The sequence below is a fragment of the Arvicanthis niloticus genome, chromosome 6 (genome assembly GCF_011762505.2).
Source record: "Arvicanthis niloticus isolate mArvNil1 chromosome 6, mArvNil1.pat.X, whole genome shotgun sequence".
In the NCBI taxonomy this organism is placed as follows: Eukaryota; Metazoa; Chordata; class Mammalia; order Rodentia; family Muridae; genus Arvicanthis; species Arvicanthis niloticus.
This window is the reverse complement of record NC_047663.1, coordinates 2,624,368-2,651,216: the sequence shown is the minus strand read 5'-3', so window position 1 is coordinate 2,651,216 and position 26,849 is coordinate 2,624,368. Positions and strand designations below refer to the sequence as shown.

At 48.7% G+C, this 26,849-nt stretch overlaps 1 protein-coding gene across 3 annotated transcripts in view; it reads left to right on the top strand.

Annotated features, from left to right (window-relative positions):
- Rptor (regulatory associated protein of MTOR complex 1) overlaps window positions 1-26,849 on the top strand; it is a 297,297-nt gene that overhangs the window by 175,371 nt on the left and 95,077 nt on the right. For 2 of the 3 annotated variants that reach the window (XM_034505602.2, XM_034505601.2), the window contains exons 8-9: window positions 16,876-16,976; window positions 17,437-17,581. In XM_034505602.2, coding sequence (XP_034361493.1) covers window positions 16,876-16,976; window positions 17,437-17,581 — 246 coding nt within the window. Of the gene's footprint in view, window positions 1-16,875; window positions 16,977-17,436; window positions 17,582-21,050; window positions 22,004-26,849 lie in introns of those variants that run through there. The other variant, XM_034505604.2, reaches the window with a different exon arrangement.

Below are 26,849 nucleotides of genomic sequence, written 5' to 3'. Positions count from 1 at the left end.
AGCAGAACCAAGAAGATGCATGGAAGAAAGACTTGAGATTGACTTGACAAGACTCAGGCGTTCCTGCCTCCATTGTGCTTATGTTTAAGGTGTTGGTGTGGATCTGAGTTGTGGAGAGCAGTCCATTTCAGTTGAAATAGGCACAGATCAATATTTGCAGTTCAAAATCCCATATTGCTGTTATCCCTTGTAGCTTGGCAAAGGTTAAGTTGAATGTGAATGGGTGAATCATATTTAAATTTTTATGTCAAGACAAATTCCAAACTTGAGAATTACGCTGCCCTAAGAAAAAGCCTGATGCACAGTCCTGGAGCCACAGCCACCAGGTCAAGTTCTGAGATGATATATTTTTTCACCTTTGTAGTTTACTTGAGGGATGTTGCCATTTAAAAGAAAAAGTTTTAGAATGTTTCCCAGTTGTATTTCATTCCCATAAGAAGGTTTGGTTTCAGAGTAGGCAGTGAAGCAGCAGATCCCTCTGATGACTGGTCCTGTCCGAGCCTCATTCCATCCACTCTATTGTTATCTGGCTGTCTCCTCAAAATGTTCCCATTTTGGTTCCCAAAACCCCACAGCTTGCAGCCTGCTGGGACTGTTCCTGGAGGAGTCTTTGCACTGCCTACCTGGTGTCTCCATAGGCTGCACGTGAAGTGCCATGGGGCGTGCTGACGGGCAGTGTGAACCTCTGCCTCAGTGCAGGCGGCCCCTCTGGGAGGATGGTGTCACGATGGAGCTCAGGAACACTTGTGCTGAGGTTGCAGGTGTGTAGGGCAGTTGGCAGGACTGCTGCACGTGGGGCAGTTTCGAGTGACCCAGCTCCGTTTTTTGTTGTCACTATGACTGCCACAGCGATCGGTGTCTATGCAGTGCCTGTGCTTTTGTGGCAGTGCCCCTCTGCCCCTCTGCCCACCCCACCCTCCCTGGCCCACAGGGATGGATTCTGAGCACAGCTAGCGGCCCACTTGATGCCAGTGGTGTGCATTTGCATTCTGCCGAGTTTTTACAAAACAGAAGCTTTGACCAACTTCTCACCAGCGCAGCCTGGCAGCAGGGTGTGGAACAGAACCAGGTTTTTGTTTTGTTCTTAGGTTTTAATTCGTGTACAGGCTTACATTCTGTATCAGGCCATTTGGGGTTTCTCACATACAGTACCACAGCACTTGGCTCTTCACTATAGCGCACACACACACACACACACACACACACACACACACACACTGTCACAGAGCAGGATATTGAAGAAGAGGGTTTTGTTAGCTTACCATTCTGCACCTCCGAGGTCATGGAGCACCATCTAGTGAGGTCTTACTGGAAGAGTCCCCAGGCTGTGCACATAAAATGTTAAGACAGAGGACAAGTGTGTGTATGGTGATTGTGTCTCCTTTTAAAGTCCCCAGAATTTAGCTGTAAGGTTCTACACACTGACCTCACTGAATCCTAAACCCCTCCAGCAGCCCCTTGGCCTGCACACCACATTGGATTCCGTTCTGATCGCCCAGTGTGGGCTAATGTCAACCCTTGAAGCTTTAGGAACACACTCAAGGCATGTCCAAACCATAGAGCATCATGTCTTCAAGGTTTGGGAGATTAGAGGAGATGTAACACAGAGTGGAGGGACATCATAGCCATGAGGCCATAGACATGTTGTGACTAGAACTGCTCTCCTGCTGCTGCTGAGGAAGCGGTGCTCAGAGTCGAGTGTCTCCATGCGGCTGTTCTGGATCCCATGTGCAATCGCCCTTGCTTCATGGTGCGTCTGTGCACAGCTGTGCAGACAGAGCATTGGGACTGTTAGCAGAGGAATAGTCTCTCCAGCATCCCAATTGCAGACTAGTCACCAGCATGCCAGTGGGCAGCATTTCCTATCACGGGAGCCTGGGGATACTTTTTTGGAAGTAGGACCCAGGAGCCAAGTTTCTTTATTCCAATGCTGAGGCTCCACTGTGTTTGGAGTGTTCTCTAGACTGTCAGTCCACTTCCCTTGCCAAGGTACAGAGCAAGGACAGTCTCTACAGGTCAGGCTTCTACATTGCATTACACTGTGCCAGCTGAGCCAAGCCAGACCCAGAGCCCCAGAACTCTTAAATAGCCTTGTAATAGTTTTATCTCTTTAAGAACTTCACTGCAGTGACATGGCCATAGAACAGGTGCTTGTTGCTCTGCTGCATGGTCAGCACTTAGACTGTTTCAGGTCTGAGTCAGAGTGTCCGGGACTGCCTGTCTCCTTGGAGCCCTCATGCCCTGGGTATAAGCATTAGATGAGTCTGTGCAGTATATCCAAGGGTACATACTCACCCCAGCTGCCTTCCTGGCTGTGCTCAAAACCCCAAGGAGCAAAAGCCCTGCCTCCCCATCCAGGAAGCATGAGTGTTCTCTTAAAAAATGTATAAAAGCCGATGGTTCGAGAACCATGAAATATTTCAAAATATATAAATTTTTGAATAGTTGAGAGATTTTTAATAAAAAACATTTGCACAATATTGACAAAGCTGTCAGGGGAGTTGTTGGATGAGGTTTGTGTAATTGGCTGGGTGACATGCATGGTCACATGCCCCTGCTCCCTGTGGCTAGTACACTTTCCCAGAGAGGTGCCGCTCTGAGTTTTCCAGATCTCATTTGCATTAAAGTTGACAGGGGATCTGTCATCATTTTGACTCGAGGGCCTGCATGAATTCTTGGGTGGCTGTGGTGCAGGCTCTACCGCTGTGTCTTCTCCAGGTACAATGTGGCCTTCACATATCGAGCATGAACGCCTTCCCATGCGTTCCTGATGGTGCTGACCTTGGATCCAGACTGATTGGTGGGACAGACTGTCTCATTACGGGTATCAGAGCAAACGGCCTGGGCTGTTTGTTCAGTTCTTTGGTTTCAGTCCATTTGTTCTGTAGCTGCTCATTATTCTGAACAGAATCCTGAGCTCGCACATTAGTGAGAGGCTGCAGAGGGAAGCCCGAGCGTCAGCACTACGGAGGCCTGACTGAGCCCTGGGGTAAGTGGGAACTGGGAAACTTGTAGCAGCAGCACATAAGCACAACGTTAGCTGGGCTTCAGTTAGATCTGCTATTGATTTTTTTCTGGTGTTTTAAGGATTCTGAAAATTCATTTGCATACATCTCACCATATGGGGTGTCCTTTCTGTTAAAACACCTGTGTCATACTAGGAGCATGCCTGGTTATGGTCCACCTGGTCACTGTGGCAAATAACTCTGCACACCTGGGCTGAGAACCACAGGCCTCTGGCTGCATTTTTTCTTTATCCCAGAGGGGAATGGCCATCTCCCTGGGCACCTCTCCCTGGAGCCTACTGTAGGCAGCTGAGTAACAGCTGCACACGTGTCCTCTGCCCATGTGCTCTGCCTATCACTCAGACTTTTCTTAACAACCATCCATTTTGTGCCCAGGCCTCATGTTTCAGACGAGAGCCTTGGCTGTCATGGCGGAATCTGAGCCTTGAACTGAGGACCCTGAGGATTGTAGCAGAAACTGCACATAAAAGCTCCTAGAGGCTCCACAGGCCACTTTGTGCTCTTAGAAAACTAGCTTCCTTCTCTCTTGGTGTTGGGGATGGAAGCCAGGACCTTGTGTATACAAGCAGGAGTGATGGCAGTGACCACCTAGGGCATGGTGGTGGCCACCTGGGTTTTTCTTCACCTTCATGACAACTGGACATGACAACACCTCTTCTGCTCTGTCAGAAATCCACCCTAAGTTGTGTTGTCTCTGTCTTTGCCCTCACTGGAGAAGACGTTGAGCTCCACACTGCAGACCTGCCATGTGCAGATTGCCGGGACTGGGGTCAGTTTCCAGAGGTTGCCTGTCTTAGTCAGGATTTCTATTCCTATATGAAGCATCAGGACCAAGAAGCAAGTTGGGGAGGGAAGGGTTTATTCAGCTTACACTTCCACACTGCTGTTTATCACCAAAGGAAGTCAGGACTGAAACTTAAGCAGGTCAGGAAGCAGTAGCTGATGCAGAGGCCATGGAGGGATGCTACTTACTGGCTTGCTTCCCCTGGCTTGCTCAGCTTGCTTTCTTACAGAACCCAAGACTACCAGCCCAGGGATGGCACCACCCACAATGGGCTGGGCCCTCCCACCCTGGATCACTTATTGAGAAAATGCCTTACAGTTGGATCTCATAGAGACATTTTCTCAAGGGAGGCTCCTTCCTCTGTGATAACTCCAGCTTGTGTCAAGTTGACACAAAACCAGCCAGTACATTGCTTTATTGCAGATATTGTTCCTCAGGACACTAGGGTGGCTGCCCTGTAGCCTTAGCAGTTACCTGCAGATTCCACCTGCTATGGTGGCCTTAATGCTAAGGTGTGTTTTCTGCTAAGCTGCTGTGTCTGGAAAGAAGGAAGGAAGGAAGGGAGGGAGGGAGGGAGGGAGGGAGGGAGGGAGGAAGGAAGGAAGGAAGGAAGGAAGGAAGGAAGGAAGGAAGGAAGGAAGGGTGAATCTGCTCGAGCTCCTGCACTGCTCCTAATTATCTGCACTCACCTATTGCCTGATGGATAAGCCTGTGGCTGCTGCGGTGCATATTTATATCCCGAATCCTTTGAGAGAATGGCAATAAGATCCATGCTTGCAAATTAAGGGACATTTTTCAGCCCTGAAACAAAGTAATGAAACGCTTAAACAGTGCTAGAAATATTAGGGTTCTCAGAAAGCTCCAGGGATCCCACGGATGCTGAACCTGATCCGGGAGGCTGTTAGTTAGTATTCTGATCACTAGAGGCACAGAGTGTACAAAAATTATTCATGATTAACATCGATTGTGTAAACACATCCTAAAGAGCTAGCGGCTGTGTCTGGAGCAGCCAGCTGCTGTCGGTGCTCAGAGGCTGCAGGGCCTCTTAGCCTTCAGGTGCCACCACCCTGAGGGGGCTTGGTTCTGGGTTTGAAACTGAATGGTTTTTATAGACTTTTAAGATAACATTTGCAGAATACCTGGTATGTGCCCAATCCTGTGTTGCGGGCTTTTTATATATCTTCGTTCTAAAAAGACCAGTGAGGGTGAGTGTTGTCATCTACCTTTTAAGAGCCAGGGAAATGGAAATGCAGAGTGGGTGAGTCATCTGAGCCACACAGTGTCCTTCCCTCCAGTACCCTCACTCGGGAAGTCACAGGCATAGGGACCATGGTTGTAACCCACTCTGCTGTCCAGGTAGAGAAACAATGTAGACTAGTTTTTATTAATCATTAAAAAATAGAGGCTTGGTTTTTAAAGTATGCTTCTTTCCAGTGCAGTTGTAACAGAGGTTTGTGGTTTTTTAAAAAAAAAAATCAGCATGTACGAATCACCAATCCCTCTGAGAAATCAACAGTTGATCACCATGCTCAGGTCATGGTCCTCTGAGTGATAACTCACTGATGGCAGTTTAGGGTGGATTAAATGAAACCGATGCCCAGGGCCTGAGCAGTGCAGAGGAAGCCAGTAGCTGGAGGGAGTGTCGGAACACTAAAACAGAAGACTGGATCTCTGCCTGCCACCCAGAGGCCTTCCCCACCCAGTCTCTGTGTCCATCACCTCACCTCCAGGGGGCTCATTCCTGCCCAGGCAACCTTACACAAACCCTTTAAAGGCAGAGGACAGGGGAAAGTACCAGTTACCTCTGTGCTTGACACACTGCTCCTACAAGGAGTGCCATGGTTTGTTCTCACGCACAACACAGAGAGACTCAGCACTGAGTGACTCACAGGTGAGTATTGGAGAAAGGCTGCCGGGGGCACCTGCATACAGCAGGAACTGCTTCCATTTTCTTCACAGTGGCATCAAAACAAAGGACTGCATGCCCCAGCATGGTACACAGCAGCCTCTGTAGCACGGACTTGGTTTTTGCCCAGCTCAGGGGTTTGGTCCTAAGGAAACCAAGTGTGCTGTGTGAGGCAGAGTGCAGCTTCCTCAGTGAGTACAGCTGCCTGGCAGGGCACCATGGGCCACAGTGAGGCAGGGTGTGTGCCTCACCCAGAACCCTTGGCCAGCCTTCTTGGTGACAGCTTCTATCTAGTAAGAGTTGGCTCCCAAGCGTAGCTGTTGCCTGGGAAGTTGCCTGTCATTGCAGTCACATGACTGGGAAAGCTAGTCTCTTCTCAGCTCCTGCCTGTACCCGATGCACACACGTATCACTATTGTCTCTGTGCTTTTGTCTGTATGTGATGCTGTCACCCTCCAGAGTCAGCATTCATTTACATTAACCACACACTTGTACCTTCTGCTGACCCTTATTCTTTCCTGAACCTCAGAGCTCCCATCTGAGCTCATTTTTCTTTACCTTTTGTGCGGATCTGGGGGTGAAAACAAGTCTGTCTGAAATTCCATGGTTGCCCTGTTTTTGTTTTTGTCCTTTTAGATCAACATTACCAAGAGACAGTCAGTAAACCTAGAGTTAACCGGTTTGCTAAAGTTGGGCAAATGTACTGACTCCTGGAACCACCTCTCCCCCCAGGGCAGGTCTGCAGTGTTCTTACCTCACCCACCCCACTAACCCTCCAGACCCCCATGCCCAGGCCATGTTGGGTCTGCCTTCCCGTATGCTGGAGTCGCTTTTCCAGATTTTCAAGGAGGTAGAGCTCTCGTGTGTCCTGTCGGCTTCATCCAGGCTTGGTGTACTGACGCTGCGTTCTTTTACTGCAAGTCACATGTTATGTTTTGTTGATTTGCCTCAGCCACTGTGAGTCACTGCCTGTATGCTCCAGGCAGTCACATGTAGAAATGGATGGGGTTGGTTCACCTGGATAAATACCTGTGTGTGAAGGGGGTGGCTGAGTGTACGGTAGGTGTGCACTTAATACTGTCATGGTGGGCCACCCTTGCAGGCACATGAATATGCTACAGCTCTCAGCCTGTGTGCACCCTTGGTGTCCTGCAGTTTTACGGTCAGCAGTTCCAGAGGACACCCCGCTGTTATGATGTTGAATTGGGTGCCAGACGCCCTCATGTCACTGACGTTGATTTATGTTCTTCCGTAAAACGGGTGTGTGTCCATTACCATTCAGTCCTTAAGTTGTGTTCGTCTTCAAGAGTCCTTCTGTGTTCTGGACATTAACAGTCAGAGCTCTGTCTGTGCCTTGTGCTTTTGTCTGACATAGCTTTTTCTTATTATTTGTGATTCTGGGTCCCACACAGAACATCTGCCCAACCCTCCCAGGGCTGTTACTGACTTTTTTTTTTTCCTAAACGTTGTACAGTTTGAGTTTTTGTTCAGGTTTATGCTCCATCGTGGGTCATTTTTTATGTGCTGTGTGCAGCACTGTTTAAAGTTCTCCTTGTCTGGTCATCATCTCCACGGCAGCATAGAGAGAGCTGTAGCTGCTCCCTCCTCACATGACCCCTCAGACAGGTGAGTTCCGGAGGAGAAACTCCTTCTACTCTGCTGATCTGTCTCTGCCGTTCCACCTATACTGAAAGAGTTAAAAATCTTTTAACAAATTAGATAAGAGTTCAGAGCTGGGAGTTCAGGACAGCGGGACCAAGCGCTATGAGTACCAGGAACTAAAAACTGACCATAAGATAGATTGAATAGGGTTTGAGCTGAGAGTTCAAGTTAGCGTGCCTGTGCACCCTGGATACCAGGAGAGTTTGAGTTGGGAGTTCTCAGCGTGCCCGTACATCCTGGATACCAGGAACTTGGCTGATTACGTATAGGCTCTTAGACAATAGCCTGTTCCTTGTACCCTGTCACAAACTGAATAATGGGCTGGGACTTTCCACAGGTGCTCTCCAATAGCCCTCCATTACTCCCCCTGGGTTGTGGTCCCCCCGCCCCCCCCAGTTGTGGTTTTGGGCTTTAAATTCTCTCTGTCTCCAAAGCCCCAGGGTCAGACCCCATTACCCCTGCATGGGCTACAGGTCTTGACCTCAGTATAATGATTAAAATATGCCTCTTGCTGATTACATCAAGTTTGGTGTCTTACAGTTAATGGGTGGCCATGAATTCCCAAGGCTTGGGTGAGGTCCTCCATTCTTGGGGGCCTTACAGTACCACTATGTTAACCAATATAACTATATTATAAGGCTTGTTTGTTGAAGCTCCAAGTATTTCATAAAAAGTTTAGCATTTTAGAATCCATTCTAGTTTAAAAACCTGCTGTAGCTTTGGCTGGGAGTCTTTGTTTTGATGGTACAGTTGTCCTACCCATGAACACTGTAATTTTTTGTTGTTCTTTGTTTTGAGACAGTGCCTCTCTACATATCAGTGTGTGTCCAAACTCACTCTGTAGACCAGGCAGACCTTAAAGTCACGTAGATCAACCTGCCTCTGCCTCCCCAGTGCTGGGATTAATGGCATACGCCACCACCACACCCAGCAGTATGCCTGTTTTAAAAACTAATCTCAAGATGCTTTGTAGTTTGTTTTCTTCTGCACCCCCAGGTTCTGTGCGTGCCTTGTGCCCCCAGCACTGCTAACTCCCCTGCTCTGACTTTGGTATCCCAGCCTTTTACATAGCTATTCACTGTGCTTCACAGTCCTTTCCTACGAGGACCATGTGACTTGACTGTCTGAGATCACTGTCCTATGAGAACTACTTTGCTCTGGGTCCTTTGTGGTATTGACTGTAAAGGCCTTGCACTCTTTTTATTAGTGTCAGGGTTTTTAATTGTATATTCCTCTAACCAACTGACCATCAGCCCATGTTACTCGTACACATGTCGCTGTGCTCCACTGAGATCTTTGGAGATCTGTACACCTGTTCTTCACTGACCTCAGCCAGGCGGGACTGCCCTTCCACGTGACTTCCTGACTGCTAGCTCAGTGCCTTGGAGGCCTTGGCTGCTGTCTGCCCCTGCCATGCTTGTCTGTCTGTCTGACTGACTGTCTGACTGACTGACTGACTGACGGTTTGGGGGAGGGGGAGGAGGAGGTGGCTCTGACCTATACTGAATGTGTGGCCTTTCTCCCCCTGCATATTTTCCTTTCGCTGTTTTTAAGGTTTCTTTCACCAGCTTTGACAGTTTTACCTCAGTGTAGGTATTCTGCTCTGTTTCTCTATCATCTCCTGGTCTGGATGCTATGGGCTGAATTATGTGCCCTAAAAGTTCTTAGTTGAAGCCCTAGTATTTGGAGATGGGGCCCTGGAAGATAACTAGGTTTTAAATGAATTCTTGAGAGTGAGACCTTTGTGAAGAGACAGATGGTAGGACAAGGACAGTCTTCGTGGTTGCCGTGTCCTTGTGTGTACATGTGTGTCTCCGTTACAACTGAAAGCTGACTGCCATGTTTTCTCAGAACATGCATGGTCTTTATATTGACTCTCCAAGAAGACTGATTGGAATCATCAGATGTCATCAACCCTTAGGGACATGGAAAACCATAGACCCTGAGACCTGTCATTGTCCATTGTCTGACTGCATGTAGCTGTGGTGACAGCTCCTCAGGTCTGTGTTTGGTGGGAGGGGGCAGTGCTGGCACAGCACTGGGAAACCACACTCCTGAGACTGTCCAGGGTCAGTGTAGGCCACAGGTTCACGACCACTTGACAGCCATGAGTGTCTAGCGTGTGTACACTGTGTCTGAGGAGCTCAGGCAGCAAAGGATATCATTGGTTTGTAGAAGACATGACAAGGCATGTGGTCAAGCATTAACTTAGCTAATGAAAAATACTTTTACATGTCTCATAAACACCCACTGTCCAGCAAATCAGCTGCAGGCTTCGGCGTTCTACCCTGCAACCCTGAGTCACTAGGAGGAAGTGTCTGTGCTTCAGTGCAGCCTCTTAATGGGGCTCTGTATGCATCTGGACGCGTGCACATGTGGACTGATAACAGTAGCTCTTGCCTTACTGATGAGTCAACCATTATGCACTGACCCTGGTTTTCAAAGGAAATTGCTGGGTTCGCCTCCCGTGGTCTTTGTCTCGGAGCATTTCCAGATAATGAATCATTTGCAGTAAGTGAGCCCACAGTGTTCTCCACAGTCACCTCATTGTGGTCATTTGAGAAATAGAGATCTACCACACCCTGACCGACTTAGTCCGTTTATATAGGTGCAAAATATCTAGGTTTTAAATGCCTTCCCTTTTTAGAAACTACCTCTCTTTTATGGAAGAAATGGGTTTTATTTTTCTTTGTTATGTAAGGACTATGTTTTTAGCAGTACATCACTAAACACAGATAAGCAAAAAGACCCATAATCTCTGCCCTGCCAAGATACTCACTGTTAGTACTGTGGTGGATCCTTCAAACTGTTTGCTGTATCTGTGGGCATTTATGACAAGCATGCAGCGTGCCCTTATACAGTGTCTTGGTGTGTTACACATTGTTTGCGGCTGTGCATACTGAGCCAGGCAAGGGATGTGCTCCAGGGTTTATAGTGGATTTTAGAACTGTCTTCCTCTGTCCTTTGTGGGAAAGCATGTCTCTGACATGGCAGTGCCATTTTCCTGGAAGCTGCAGGTTTGTCTTTGTGCATACAGAGCATTGTGATCCCTCAGTAGTGATTATGGCATTGACCAACCAAGCACACATGGGCACATGAGCATAGTGAATTGTGCCAAGCCTGAGGCCAGCCTGGACACTGTTTTTATGGCACAGAGACACTCCCAACATTCTGTGGGGTTGCAGCGACTTTGCAGGCCCTGGACGACAGAGGTGCTAGGAGGAGGTAGTTGGAGAGGTCACAGCCCAGAGTTACTTGGTACAGGAGTCTGCCCTTAGACCAGGAAGGCCCAGGAGTTGGAATGTGGTGCTAAAATGTGAACGTGCAGGTGGACAGGGAATAATTTGGGGAAGACTGATGTTGGAGTTAGCACCCATGCTGCTTGCTTGTCCTGAGGTCATTTTCTGTTGCTGTGATAAAATTCTTCACAAAAGCAACTAGGGGAGAAAAGATTTATTTTAGCTCACAGTTCCAGTTCAGAATTCATCATTGTAGGGAAGTCAGGACGCAGCACTAAACTGGAAGCAGCCAGAACCCAAATTCAGGGAATGGTGCCACTCACTTTTAAGATAAGACAGTTCCCCTTTCAAACTCATCCAGAGGCCAACCTGATCTGGACTATTAATTCCTCACTACAACTCAGCTGAGTCTGTGCATGGCAACTGACAGCCACAGCTACTTATCACAGGTGGACACACGAGGCGAGAAGGAAGCTGCAGTCTTTTTCTGTCTCCATCAGTCTCTGCAGCACTCCCTCTTGGGATGGTCAGGTCCCCATTCTTCCACCTTACTCACTTCAAGAGCTGAGACAGACCCTGAGGACATAGCTGAAGAATAGCACTTAAACTGACTCCTTCCCTGTCCCCACCCACAGTTGGCAGCTGCCATAAAGAATTAGGATTCTATCCACTGGGGCGATGGGGAGTCTTAGGAATGAGTGGGAGTTGCCGCTGTTCTCAAGTGGAAGTTCCATGACTCAGGTTTGTGGGCCGCTGAGATTATGCAGTGTGTTCAGCACTCTGCCAAAAACTATACAGAGATTGATACATATCGAGGAAAGAAAGCCACTGCCCATGGGATTGTATTATCTAGTTACAGAGGAGATTAGTATAGCAGTGGTGAAGAAAGAATACAAAGAACACAAGCAAGGGCTTCGAGGAATGTCTGAGCTCCTCACAGGTGGATGTTGTTAAAGATCCAGGGCATCTTGCTCTACACAGAATAGACAGAGAGGCCACTACAGTGAGTGGGGCCTGGCCCAGGGGAGCCAGGCACTCTGACCCACGAAGGAGCGTGAGCAGCATACGCAGACAGACAGAGGCCGGCTCTGATGTCCCCAGCACTGTGATGTGGCCCTGGGCCAGCCAGAGGGTGGAGCGTGGCAACAGGCCATACAAGCTCAGTCCTTAACTTGCTCGGTTATTGCCGGTTTCAAAGCCCACGAGGGAATTTTCTGTTTGGGTGCATGGGACCCAAAAGAAGTCTTTCTTCTGCCCCTCAGAGGCCTGGATGTCCCCCTGTGTTGTGTGCCAGGTAGAGCTGTGCTTAGCCTGCTCTGCTCCAGCTACAGGTGCCTGCTGCTTAAGTAGAGACACTCAAGGTCAGGCAGTGGGGAAACTTGCTTTCTGTTGGCTGCCCTGTGGTTTTCTGGCTCTGAAGGAAGAGAGCACTGTGGCAGCACAGGGGGAGCTCTGGGTTCACGAGGGCCAACGAGACTTGGGCATCATCAGCCTGCTGTAAGCCTACCTCCTGCAGTCCTGGTCCACTTATTCTTAAGTCCTCAGAGCCTTGTGAGGCAGATGGTGGGCCAGACTGTGTCCAGTTGTTCACCCCTTTCTCCCAAGGCCTCCAGTCCCACTTAGTGAGAATGAAGATAACACCTTCTTGGGAGGCCCTGGGAGGTGGCTGGTGTGCAGTGGCACACATGTGTAGCGGCACACATGGCAGCAGTCTCCGGTTAGTGGTCGGCCTGTCATGACCTGTCTGAGCTCTTCCCACAGTGAGCGTCAGGACCCAGCTAAACAATAGGGATTTACTACAGGCTGACTTTGTGCAGCCCCCATGTGAGGAATAGGTGGGGAGCAGATGCTAGTGAGACACAGACTGGCGGGGTGCTCGTAGGAATGAACCCACAGGACCGGAAATGTCTTCTCACTGAGGTTTGGATGGCCAATGTTTTATCAGGGCCTGTCTGTCAACTAGGTGGAGAAGGGAAGTGGACAGAATCCTGCTGAGTGACTGCAGAGGTCATGACAAGGGCGTATCGGGATGAGGGGAGAGATGCCCTCTCATAGGGAGATCATCTCAAGAGGACGCTCGATGGTCTTTTCAGAACTGGGTCCACCCTGAGGTAGCCATGTGCATAGCAGTGGAGACACTTGAAATCGTCACTCTGTGGCAGCCAGTGGTCAGCAGCAATAGCCTGGGTGTTGAAGTCAAGGAAGACGAGCCCTGCCAGGAAACAGAGAGCTGCAGGGAGCAGCGTCTGTGGGAAGATGGGTACAAGATGGGAATGAGCCCTCGTGCCGACAGCAACAGCGGGAGGGAGAGCTGAGGAGGCGGCATGCCCCTGCCAAGGAGGTATCTGGCTGCCACGGCATCTGCTGTGCAAGTGTGACCCGTTTTATTTTAGTCCCATGTTGCACATAAGGTTAGTTTCTGTGACTCAGAGACGAGACACAGGATGCAGAAGTTGCCTAGCCACAGCACAGCTGGGACTAGAGTTTGGCTTCTCATCTTTCAATCCTGTGATCACGTTCCACATTAAGTTTGTCCTTGGTTAGCACCGAGGAGTTAAATTTTGAAAGAGCCCCTGTGCTTGTCAGTGGACTTTGTAGGACCTAGAGAAGCTTCCTAAATAGGGTGTGGTCTCAGGTTGGATGTTACAGTTTCTTGGTTCCCTGTGGGTCCTACTGTAGCCTGTGAGGATCCAGATAGGCTCCCAGTTTCGCTGTGAAGCACAGAGATCACAAACTCTAAAGTACAAGGAGTGTTCTCACTTCTACCTTTGTTGTCCCAAGAAGGACCTGTCTGCAGATGAGCCAGCAGCCCCATCGTTGCTCAGGTGGCCAGTCAGTCAACATGACTGATCTGTCTGCAGCAACTGGGCAGATGTTTTGCCTGTGTCTTCATCAAGATCTCAGGGGAAATGGGAAGTTTTCAGGTTGCTGTGGGATCCTAACCCAAACAATGCTTGCTCTGCTAACAGTGGCTGTCAGGGACCAAGGCTAAGGTAGAGAATCTTGCCAACCACTTCTCACTGCCGAGAACACAGCTTCTGTTCACATCCCCAGAGACTGTCCCTTGGAAAACAAGGTGACCTGTGGTGGCCTCACTTGACTCCAGGCCTGTGGGCTCTTCATGTTAACTGTCTAGGTCTGGAGACAGACCATGCTCAGACAGTCTCTTTGGTTTGTATAGGCCCTATACCTCTCCCAAAAAACGCTGCCCGCTACATAAGGCGCCAACCCCCAGGATGCTGTCACCTTGAGATTCACCTTCCTAGAGCCACCCAAGGCTGACGATAAACACACAAAGAAATGGGAGTCTCACGTGTTCCCCATGGTTCAAGTGGGGTAGATTCTCATATATTCAACTCAGATAATAGGAAGTTCATCTCCCCACGCACAGAGACTCTTCCTAGTGCTCTCCTTGCATGTGGTGAGTGTGATCTCGGCTGTGCCGTTTTTGACTTGTTCCTTTGTTTATTAGTACCAAGCTCATATTGCACTATTGAGGTGTTTACAAATAACCATTAAGCAGCTTTCATAGACCCACACTCTGCCTGAGTACATCCACTGGAAACTTAGTAAGTTTCCAGTTTAGAATTGACTGATAAGGGGCTAGAGGGGTGGCTCAGCAGCTAAGAGCACTGATTGCTCTTCCAGAGGTCCTGAGTTCAATTCCCTGCAACCACTTGGTGGCTCATAACCATCTGTAATGGGATCCAATGCCCTCTTCTGGTGTGTCCGAAGACAGCCACAGTGTACTTTAGTGAAAGAAAAAGAGAGAAAAAGAAAGAGAGGGAGGGAAGGACGGGAGGGAAGGGAGGGACGGACGGGAGGGAGGGAGGGAGGGAGGGAGGGAGGGAGGGAATTGACTGATAGGCCAGGCCTAGTAGTGGTGCACACACCTTTAATCCTGGCATTGAGGAGGCAGAGGCTGGTAGATTTGTGAGGTTGAGGGCAGCCAGGGCTACACTGAGACCCTGTCTCTAGTGGAAAAGAACTGACTGGTGTCTTCCCAGCTATACACTGAGATAGAAGACAAGAGTCCAGATGTTGCCAGTGTGGATGCTCTTTTGTTTTCCTGAAGGTTGCCATAGTTTCCTAACCTTCTCTAAATGGTGTGACCTAGGGCAGTTAAGTATATACTTGTTGCTTAGAGTGAGGTAGGGAGTGACATAGCAGACCTTTGTTAGGAGTGTGACCTTTATGGATGCTTGGTGGTCACTTACCTCTGGATTCACTCATCTAAAGGGAGGTGTTCCTGGTCCTTGCTGCTTATACCTAGAAGGTATATAAGACGAAGGACTGAGATTTCACCAGAAGATAGTGTTTTGGTGCTGAGCTGGTTAGGGGTGGGTGGTACAGTGTTCCCAGCTTCTTCAGGGTACTTACTGTTGAGTTCAGTGGCTAGCCACGCTGTCAGTTCTGTGGTAAGGCTAGCCATACCAGGAAGACCAGGTAAGGGGTCTTGTAAGTCTTGTCGTGTCAGTCATACTGGAAGCTGAGTTCAGTGTATACATATCAATAAACCTGCGTTCTCCTTGGCTAAGATGGCCACTTTTTCTCTATAGTAAATGGTCACCTACAGAACAAGTTTCCAATGGGTCGTGGTGAACTGTTGAAAAGTAGTTTTGGGAACTGCATACTTGAAACTGTTATCGGTAGGAAGCAGTCAGGACACATTGTCGAAGATGGTGAGTGTCCTGCTCCTTACTCTGACACCCAGAGAACAATAATGAGAGCTTGGAGAGAGAGCCTTGCTGGGCAGTGTATTTACAGACAGTAATGAAAATGTGTCTTCTCTCTGAGGGGTGTGCCCCACCCTCACAGCTCTGTGGGGAGGAGCCCCAGGGAGAATGGGCATCTTCTTTCTCATAGTTTTCTGTACCTCCATGTCCTGTGTGAACTGCTGATGGGCCCAGCTACCGTACACACACCTCCATGTGGTGTCCATGGTAAACAGGTCAGGTAAGGAGGATCCCATGCTCAGAGTGAGGCAAGCCAATCCCCACACTGCATGCTAGTTCCTCCCTGGGCTTTGCTTCCTCCTCAGTAGTAACGTACTTAATGGTCCCCACACATGCTCAGCACTAGGTTCTGATAGCGTTCCCGACTTTGGAAATAAACCTGATGTAAATGTCATTGGTCATTTACCCCTCCCCCACATACCTTTTTCTGTCTATCACTAAACCCCCTTGAATATAAGGAAAGATTTTTGTTTCAAAACCAAATGGAATTATTAGCAGGAAAGAGCTTACTCAACATAGTTGTGTAGGTAACCTGGCCCTGCTCCCTTCTGTTCCTGAGTCTTTGTCTCTGAGTTGTTCTTACTGACAATACCATCAAATGGGTGACTATAATGGGAATTATTAATCTGTTCCACCTTATAAATAGCAAATCACACTCTAGTCTCTAAACCAAATCACTGTGAACATTTTCCTTCTGGGAGGAAGAAAGAGTTTCTAGTCAGATATAATTAAACGTGCTACCTAGTGGGTAAAATTAAGCTTGCTGCAGAGCAGAAAGAAGCGTGCCTACACCTTAAGGCTTTGAACTACTCTGGTCTCCAATGGACACATGCTTGCCACAGACGTGGATGCTCTGCCCTGTCGGGATGCAGATCTCTACTCCTGGGTTAGCACTCAACAAGCTTTCCTTCACCTCCCTTTCCGTGGTGGAAGCCTTCACTCCCTCCCAGTCTCTACCTTGAGTGTCTGCAGCCTTTGCACTGCCTGGCTCTCCATGCATGCACATGCTGTGTGCTTCTCATCTGTCCTTTATGAGGACACTGGTTGGTGCTCTTCTTGGACCAGCTGAATGACCACAAGGTGAGTAGGCTGTGTCAGGTAGAACCCTCTTCCTCAGCTCCTCTGCAGCAGAGGAACCTAAACAGGGCTGTGCAGGAAGACTGGGCTACAAGGATCTCCTGGCAGCACAAGACGCATGTCCTGAGCCCCATTGGCTTGTGCTGCATGTGTGTTGGCAGCTGTTCTGTCCACACACACAAGGGCAACGGGAAAACTGTTGGTGTGTCTTCAGAGGAGAGGTGAAAGTAGAACTGCTGAGGGTGAGCCTGTGTTGCTTGTCTTCTTGAAGAAGACACGTGGGAGCTATGGGAATGCCAGGCCCTAGAAGGCCTTCCCAGCCACAGCCTGCCCATCTTTCCTTGAGCCTGAGGCTTTCCTCTCTGTCAAGGTCTGTTCCCGTATCTGACTCCTTTGCCTGTTTCAGTAGCCATGGTAGCACTAATGCAAATGACATCTTGTCTAGGATTCCTGGCCGGCTGAATGACCGGAGAACCCCTCTGGGTGAACTGAACTGGATCTTCACAGCCATCACAGACACCATCGCCTGGAATGTGCTCCCTCGGGGTGAGAGATACCACATCAACCAGGATCAGTGAGGAAACTCACAGGGACTGGAAATAGCCAGGAGAGCAGACCAGCCTAAAGAGGCTGCTGTCGTCATGTGCGTTCAGGGACAAAGGGTCCCGTGCTCTGGGTCAGCCCTGCTCTCAGCTCAGTAATGCTTGATAAGCAGGCCCAGGGCTCAGCTTCCCGAATAAATGCTGGCACTGTCCTTACCTTTGAAACCAGAATTCCAGCTATAAAAACGTGTGTGCTTTGTTTGTAGGTTGGTTGGGATTTGAGTATTTGTTCATATGTAGGCTGTTATGTACATGTGTGTGTATATATATTACCAGTGTGAAATGTGTGTGTCCGTCTCAACTTGTGTGTAGTATTTTTTGATGGGAGAGAATTTGTGATTTTGGCTTCCAACCCTGTGCACAAATCACTGAAGATTTCTTGTTATTTTTTTATCTGCCCTCAGATCTCTTCCAAAAGCTTTTCCGACAGGACCTGCTCGTGGCAAGTTTGTTTAGAAATTTTTTATTGGCAGAAAGAATCATGAGGTCATATAACTGCACCCCAGTAAGCAGCCCACGACTCCCCCCGACATACATGCATGCCATGTGGTAAGTATGTCTGTCTGACAGTTCTTTTGTGCTTGGGTTCCTATTTGCATGCCTGCCTGCTTTGAAATGGTGGGCTTCTTGGACCCATAAAAGTGTGCTGATCTGGGGAGGTGTGGCCCCAGCCTGAGACAGGGTTTCCTTCAGAAAGAAGAGACTTTGAAGGTGAAAAGGCTTACAGCCTTAGGCCCACATTCCTCAGCTGATGATGCTGCTTGGAAGGCTTAAACCATTAGGAGGTGGAGACTTGTTCAAAGAGATGGGTGGCTGGAGAAAGGCCTTGAGTTTTTTTCTAGCCAGCCCTCACTTCCTATCCCTTCTCTGTTTCCTGACCATGGGCATAATGTGACCAGTTGACTCATGTTCCTGGTGCCTTGCCTTCCCACTGAGATGAACCATACCTCTTCTTAAACTGTTAGCCAAAATAAGAGCCTTCTGGCGTTTTTTAGAATTCGGACTGCAAAAGAAGTTGACCCAAATTTATTAAGTGAATACAAGATTTCTCTAACGTTTAAAGCCACAATGTCACGCGCACGCACACACACACACACAGTGATCTTTAATCACTGTTCATAATTTCCTCATTGTGGCCATAGCCTGTGCCAGTAGTCATAAGAATAAAATAACTTAGTGTGGGACTGGAGAAAGGGGGCCAACCAACACCATGTGGTGGTACACAGCACCTGTAACTCCAGTTCCAAGGGATTTAACAACCTTTCCCGGCCTCTTCTGGCACTGCACACACATGGTGCACAGACACACATGCAGGCAAAACACTCATACACATAAAATTAAAATAAAATTTAAAAAAATTATTCTGAATCTGAACCTATCTCAAGATAGGTTGGTGTGGTTTTCTGGGTTGTCAACTTTCCATTACTTTTTTTTAAAAAAAGATTTATGTATGTTATGAATGTGGGTATTTTGGCTATATATGTGTCTGAACACCAGAAGAAGGGATCAGATCCCAAGGAGCTACAGTTATGGTTATAAGCTGCCAATAGGAATTGAACTTAAGATCTCTGGAAGAGTTGCCAGTGCTCTTAACTACTGAGCCATCTCTCCAGCTTTTAAGATTTATTTTAGTTTTGTTTTGTTGAAACAGGGTCTTATTTTGTAGCCTTAGCTGGCCTTGGAACTCACCTTGTAGACCAGGCTGGCCTTGAACTTACGGAGATCAACCTGTCTCTGCCTCCCAAGTGCTAAGATTAATGGTGAACGCCACCATGCCTGGTTTAACTTTCCATTACTTAACAGATAACCGTCAGTCAGCTTACAGGGAAGAAAGTTTTACTGAGGGTTACTGCCTCAGAGGTTTCTGTCCATGGCCTCTGGCCACCTTGCCTTTGTGGCAGCACTTCCTCGTAGGAGCACATGATGGAGCAAGTTAAATTGTTCAGTCATAGCCAGCTAGAAAGCACAGAAGGGAAGGGAAGGGCATGGGTCCCAGTGTTCCCTTGCAGGGCATGCCCCATTCCTCTGACTTCCTCCCAGTAGTGCCATGGTCCCTTTGCAGAACATTCTGCTTCCAAATGGGTGCGCTCTCCACACGAGTGGAGGGGTTGGATTCCAAAATGAAATGACAAGTCTTCATTCACATTAGTAAGAGAGCTGTTTAACCATAAAGACCTTTTGTACAATGTTGCAAAGGCAGGATTTTTAATAGACATATATCAATTTTCACCCACCATTAGAATCCTAGAGAAACAAGAAATTTGTAAACTCACTGCCTCTTACATATTCAAAACTTATAAAATCTGTAGTGTCCAGTACTGTAAACATCAAATGTTAAAACACAAGCCTCACTGGGGCTGAATAGATGGCTCAGTGGCTACAAGCACTAGTCTTTCTTCCAGAGGTTCTTAGTTCAATTCCCAGCACCCACATGGGGGCTGAGAACACTGTATAATGGGATCGGATGCCCTTTTCTGTCATGCAGATATACAGAAAGACAGAGCACTTATATACATTAATAAAGCAAAAATAAAACAAAGAAAGCCCCCACATGTCTGCATATTTTAATGCTTGATTAGTATAAAGCTGAAACCAAGAGCGGAGTGTGCTGCTAGGAAGCAGCTGTGCATCAGAGTGCAGGCGCCCCAGCGGCTGCCTCCCCCTGCTGTGGACTCCAGAGGGGAGGAGAGTACTGTCTGAGAGGCCTCTATAGTGTGTAAATGACCACTTGGGGAGTCAGTACAGTAACACTGCGAGAGAACACATCCTCGGAATATCCGCCTTTCTTACATCTGTTATTCTGACCAAGAAATTTTGTGAAAAGCTAATTATAAGAAATGAAGGGGTGCTGGGGAGATTGCTAGTTGTTTACAGTGCTTGCTGGGCCCTTCTGCTAGAAGAATTTCTAAGTCCTCACACTGAAACCTCTGACCCTTCCAGTACTCATCTTAGCAAGTTCCCTGTAGATCAGAAGACATGGCTCTGTTTCTCCTCTATGAGTTTAGAATGCAGGTTTCCACAGATACTGTTCCAGTGCTGCTGAATGGGGCCATGTTCTGTGGGAAGAATCCTGCAGCTCATGCCACAGCAGTGCCTGCTCCTCAGCTGACAAGGAGATGCTCTCCTCTGTGGTGCCACCTCACCTCAGGGGAAAAGAGGAGGGAGTCAGATCAGGTACTTCCTTCCCCCAGCCCCTAGCTGAACAGTTCAGGTGGTGAAAGTTAAGATGGAGTTGGTGAGGAGAGATGTAGGGTCTGCAGTGGGGTGCATGTGGGTCCCACCAGTTGAGAAGCCTGGAGCTACTTCTTACAGAGTAGAGGAGGGCGTACCTTCAGTGGCCAGTGTTACATTGTGTGTGCTGGATCCAAGCCCACACTGTGAGCATAGGCCCTTGGTAGGACCCTGAAGGAACTACCTAATCAATCATGTGGCCTCCGTGTAGAATGTAAAGTGTGGAGCATTCGTGGCAAACCAGGATGTCCTTTATAAGTAGGAAGTTCAAAGACCTGAGGAACAAATTTGCTGAAACAAAGATTTGCCCTGAGCAAAAGTGTTCTGTCTCATACAGGGCTTGCAGGCAGCTCTTTTGATGGACGTGCTCTTGGTGAGAGGCTGTTTCTCCGAGCATCCCTACACAAAAGTGTGGTAGTCAGAAAAGAGCTGAGTGGGTCTTCATGGCCAAGAGTTGCACGGTTGTGCTATCACTGCTTGCTTGCTGAAAGCATTGCATATCACTATATCAATGTGTATTATGGGACAGGTCCTCCAAGCAGGGTCCTCCTACGAGGCTCAAGTCTACTGTGCACTAGCAAGCCCAACGTCTTCCTAGGAGACCCTGCATGGCCTCCTGCAACTCTACCATCAAGGACGTGGAGCTCCAGCCAGATGAGCAGACAGCGCCCGCAGCAGCAGCAGCCGCAGCAGCTAACCGGCACTCCCATTGTGCTGCTCAGACCTCACAGCTCCTGATACACTCAGGCTGGGGGCTGGGGCGTGTATGGTAGTGGGGCGCGTATGGTAGCAAGAAGGGGCTTTAGGGCTGCCATATGACTCTCTGAACTTTAAGGAGTGTCTTGCATTTCCTAACTGCTTACGGCTCACAGCTGGAGGCTTTGGGTGTCTGAGTACAGAGGGAAGGATTGAAGGAAGCAGCTGGGTCTTGTAGAATAAGGAGTAGCACATAGAGTGGCTGCCTGCTGAGGCCATCAGAACCCCTGTGACTGTCCCGTATGCCCATTTCTCAGCCAGCTCCACACTCCTGTTGGGTGAGAGCCCTTCCCTCCAGCTGGATGCTGGAAGTGACCAGGAGTTGGCAATGCCTGTTCTCAAAACTGGTCAGTCATCTCGGTGAGTTTTCCCCTTGATGCCAGGCACCAGGACCACTGACATGGGGTCTCACCCTTGCTGTAATGCTGCTGGTCATGGTCTCTAACCCTGACACCGACCCCTCCCCAAACCAGTTTGCTCCTACTCAGTGCCTGGCTGCCACCTTCCATTTACCCTTGTAATTTCCAGCAGTTCCTGTGCTCCACCCTCACCCCTCCCTGCCCAGTCCACTCTGTCCTGCAGCTCTCTATGATCCACCAAAGGAACCGAGTTCAGTAGGTCTAAGGCAAGGCACTAGAGAGACAGGGCACACAGGAAGGCTGGTGATGTCTCTGTTAACATTCCTGACAAAGGTGCAAGCTGAGGATGCCCCAGCCTAGCACAGAGGGGTGGGGATCTCTGCCTCTCTGTTTCTGTCTTTCTCATATTGTTATATAAAATATATGTTAAATATCACATTAAATGACACTGCATGTGTCCACAGTATAACTGCTCTCCATGCCACAGTCTGTCATACACAGAAAAGGCTGAAGAGAGTCACAGCAGGCTTCAGACAGGACAGCAGTGACACTCACCTCTTAAAAACTGCTGGAGATTCCTTTGAAATTAAAGGCCTCTTTGGAGATTTCCTATTCCTTTGAAACAGTAAGTGCTGTTTTTTTTAATTGAATCATTATAGTTAAGGCATTATTTGTCATAAAATGAAACTTAGAAACAAACCTAAGAAATAATGGGGCTCTCTTTGCATGATAAAAGCATAACTAGCAAATTCCCTAAGGTTTTGTACCTAGACTTGATCTCATGTGATATTTTTCAAATGATGTGGAAAGGACTCCCAAGTTGAATGTTAGTTCACATGCATTACACAGAAGTTTGTACGTGGCACTGCACAGCCAATGAGATACCCAACACAAGCAGGGTTTCCCTGTGCGGATAGCTGCACACCACTGCACTTGTTGCGAGGGCTGGGTGCGCCCTGCAAGAGTCAAGACTGGTGTAAAGCACAAGTGCAAGGCAGTCAAGACTCTGGTGCTCCCTGACTTCATGGTGATTGACTTCTGCAAAAAGCCCAGCCCTCCACCCAGCAAAGTGACAGCAACAGGGAGAGCTATCCAGAAGACAAGTTGTGGGGCAAGTTCTGGTGGTTCCTTGAGCTGCTACAGGCTGGGCATCCATTGTAGGAAGTAGACTGGGACGCACCTTTCTCATTTCCCCTTGGCCCATGTGTGATTGAACCTTAAGATCCTATTGCACCTCCCATTTCCTGTCCTATAAATAGATGCTTGATGTTCTTCTAGATGTCTACTGAGGTGTCAGCTTCTATTTTATGTTGCTTACAGCAGGGATTGCAGAGATCAAAACTGTAGGGGCAGGGGGAGCCTCCTGCAAAAACCACTGTTCCGTGTCTAATGACTTAGAGGTAGTCTAGCTCAGGAGGACCAGCATCAAGTGACTCTGGTCTTACACAGTTTCTGTTGTCTTTTGAGTTCGTGGGGATCAAACCCAGGACTTTGCACTAGTTAGGTAGTATCTGGGGCATTCACTTAGCTCCCCAAAAGGTAAGCTATGGAGAATGCATCCGAGCTTCTGGGGCCAGAGGAAGCGGCCCGATCAGAGAGTCTGGGGAATCAGGATGGAGTGCTCCGCAGGAAGCATGCCTGCCCCACTTGGGGTCTGTAGGTGGCTAGGCGAGTAGCCAGGGAAGGAACTGTTGGGAACTGAGAGATGCACTAGGCAGTGGTCATGAGAGGCCAGTGTAGACAGGACTTGGTGGCTGAGTGTCCTATAGCTGCTGGCATCATAGGGACAGGAGGTTTTTTGTGGGGAAAAAACTCACAGGGGAGTCTGGCGGCAGGGACAAAGTCAGGGGGTCCGGTGGCAGAGTCCCAGGCCAGCTTCCCACACCGCTGGTGGAGGGTCCCACATTCACGCAGCCTCTGCGGGCGGGCCAGGGGCTGCGTCGGAAAGGTTCAGGGTTCCGAAGGCTGGAAACCTGGCAGCAGGCCCAGGAGACATGTAGAGTCCAGAAGTTTTCCAAAGCTTTTATTGTTCATGGTGTGGTGAATGGGTGTATATGGTTCGCGCTCCCCCCAAAAAGCCAGGGGAAGGCTGGCTTAAATAGGGAGGGGAAAGGGGGAGGGAATAACTTAATTAGCTACACCTCCCCTGCTTTTAGATAACTCATTAATATTTTAATCTCTGGAGGTAGAGACCTGTGCCCTACATGACTGAGGGTGCAGGTTGGAGATAGACCTCTTGTCAGGGGCCTGGGTTCTAGGGGCGTGGCTGAACACCCACAACCCAAGAACCAGGATACCCTTCCATGGCCCAGCAGTTCTTGGGGTTCTGGTTTAAGAGCTGGCATTCAAGTAAGGGTTGCCATTTACTTAGCACCTGTAACTCTTTTCTGTGAAGTCTAGCACACATGGCCTCACTGCTCCTCACCACACTCCCCTGCCGCACACAAAGTTACGAAGTACCTGCTGGTTGAGAGACAGTGTGGTTCTAATCAGGCCTCAGCTTCCCCAGGTCTTGCCTTGCTCAGTTCTGCCGGGAGGTGGGACGGGTGCTAGGGAAGGCTCTCTCGCACAGTGGACAGCATCTTCAAGGAAGAGTGATCTGGGTGGGCTGTTAGAGACAAGGTACCTGACACTGGACTCAGTGCCACCAGTGGATGAGACTCTGGTTTATTCCTATCATGTCTAATTCCTCATTTGGAGGTACAGAAGTTAAAGCCAGGCTTTTAAGGGACATGCAGTAATGAAGAACACGGATGCTCAGGGCATACCATACTCTCGTCACCTGAGCAGAGTTAAGGGTCTCAGCTCCCCGCATTTAATTCTCTAGTTCACTCAGGTGCCTGTGTATCCTACATGTGGTGATAGATACAGATGCCATTTGGCTAACCCACGTGTGTACTAGGACTCTGTGGCAGCAAGTCTGCCATGGGACTCGAAAGAGAGGAGGAAGGAAGAGGGCAATGGATAGTTGACAGTGTAGGGATGAGCATGCTTGGAATATACCTGCTGTCTTAGTCAGGGTTTACTGCTGTGAACAGACACCATGACCAAGACAACTCTTATAGGGACAACATTGAATTGAGGCTGACTTACAGGTTCAGGGGTTCAGGCCATTATCACCAAGGCAGGAACATGGCAGTGTCCAGGCAGGCAGAGCTGAGAGTTCTGCATCTTCATCTGAAGGCTGCTAGCAGAATACTGACTTCCAAGCAGCTAGGGTGAGAGTCTAAAGCCCATACCCACAGTGAGACACCTACTCAAACAAGGCAGCACCTCCTAATAGTGCCACTCCCTGGGCCAAGCATATACAAACCATCACACCTTTTCAATAGAACAAGTGCACAGCCAGAAGGCATAGCAAGAGCAGGTCCTGTGGCCAAGTCCTAGCCAGTAGCCCACAATTTCAAATTAACCCTGCCACAAAAAAACCAATAAGTCAGACCATTCAATTTTTGGTAAGTAGCCAAAAATCAGTGTTTGATGTATTATCACCTGATTTTGCTTTCTGTTGAGATCTAATACAGTATTCTTAAAAAACATTTCAGACCCACACTAGCCATAGCCATAGTCTGCCTATCAGAACACAGGCTTCGGGTGCCCCTCACCTCAGCACAGCAGCCATCCTGGACATGAAGTAGCTGTGCACAGTGACAAGAAGGTGCCAGCAGTGCCTCTGGCCAGCTCCCTCCCTCCTGAGCCCGTGCAGTCTGAACAGTATCTAAAAGTCCTCTTCAGTTTGAAATCTTTTGCCTGACATCATGGCTCCATTCTCTATGCTGAGAAGTGCTAAATACGTACATCTGAAAGGTTCTAGTTACAGAAGCCAGTGAGATGTGATTCTAGGAGGAGACGTTCCTGCTTCTGACCTGTGTTCTCTGGGGAGGGTTTTCAGTAGTGACAGTGCTAGCATGAACAGAGTGAGAAAGGAAACACTAGTCAGTTCCATTCTGGGCTGGAAATTACGTGGTGACGCCATTTGCTTCCAATTCCCGGAGAAACTGTGCAGAGTTGGGTATAGGCTGACAGGGCCAACACAGCAAAGATGCACTGATCAGGGCTTAGCAGCCTCCTGGATTTCATGGGACAAGGCAACTTCAGGGTCTGGGGAGGGGCAGGGAGAGGAGAGAGTTCAGTCTGACCTCAATAGAGAACTATCTCAGTAGTCTCTGCTTGGCACAGAGCCCACAACCCAAATTCTCCCAGAGGTCTCCCTGCCACCAAAACCCGTGAGAAACTAAGTTACCAAGTAACCCCAACCTTCAGAGAAGCTAGCTGGTTAGTTATCCTCCTTCCCAGCCCTTATGTGTAAGTGCTAGACTAACAGTGAAATATAATCCCCGTGCCTACTGCTTCTGTCACCTAGTGTGACTTGCTGGCCAGGCTGCCTTGGATGGTCCTTCAGTTTGGAGTGTTACTTGACAAAACTTAACCTGGATATCAGAGGCTCCATGTACAACAAGCCCCATTTCAAAAAAGCTCTCCACTTCCCTTGGTTGTCAAGGGCATTACTGGACCACCTCATATATTTCCGACCTGAGGGGTGTGTGGCAGGCGTGGGGAGTGACATTTGATTCCATTCTGCCTCCTTCTTGGGCCCTGGGCGTCTTGTATTTCCCAGAGACTAGCCTCTGTACTGCTTCATCCTCAGCCTGTGTGTGCTGGGATGGTTTCTTAGCATTTGTTACTAAGAAACACTGCTACTTGAGGCATCTGGCTGTGAGTCTTGTTCTAGAATCTCCCTGTATGATAAGCTGGGATGTCCACATTCCAACATAATTCTCACCAAGTACTCTCCCTGGAATTTGAACTATGAATGAGTCTAGTGGTCTAAGCATGAGAGAACTTTCTGGAAGACTAGAAAATCTTATAATAGTATGACACCATTGTGGTAGGGGTTGTATGAGAGGGTCATCCCGCCTAAGCTAGCATGAGCTTGACATGTGAGGTCTTGAGACACAAGCACCTTCCCCAAGGGACAGGTTTTCCCTGTGCTTAGCTTTCTTTGCTTAGACTAAACGGAATGAGAAGCCAGGCCAGACAAGCACAGTCCCAGATAGAGCAAGAAGAAGGCAGCCGTTCAGTCCTGTCAGTGCCTTTGTTTCTACACAAGTCATCCACAGCACTCACACCACAGAAACGTCACTGGTCCCTGGCATAAGCACTTCTACCCTGCACGTCTAGAGTGTGCCCCTGAGCCACCTTTGAGAGACCCACTTGGTCAATGGAAACCTTCTGCCAGATGTTCTACCTTCCTCTGGAATGAGTTGTGTGTCCAAGCTCCCAGAATCTTACACACTGGCCTTTCTCCTGTGGTTTTGTGCCATAGCACAGTCTAGATGGTTTCCCAAGCCTTCTTGTCTTGTGTACCCACCATCTCCATACCTCTCCCCAGCTGCCAGGGCCACATCTCAGGCCTTGTGGACAGGCTCATCACTGCTTCTGTCCCTTTGACACCTGTTAGCCTGACCTAA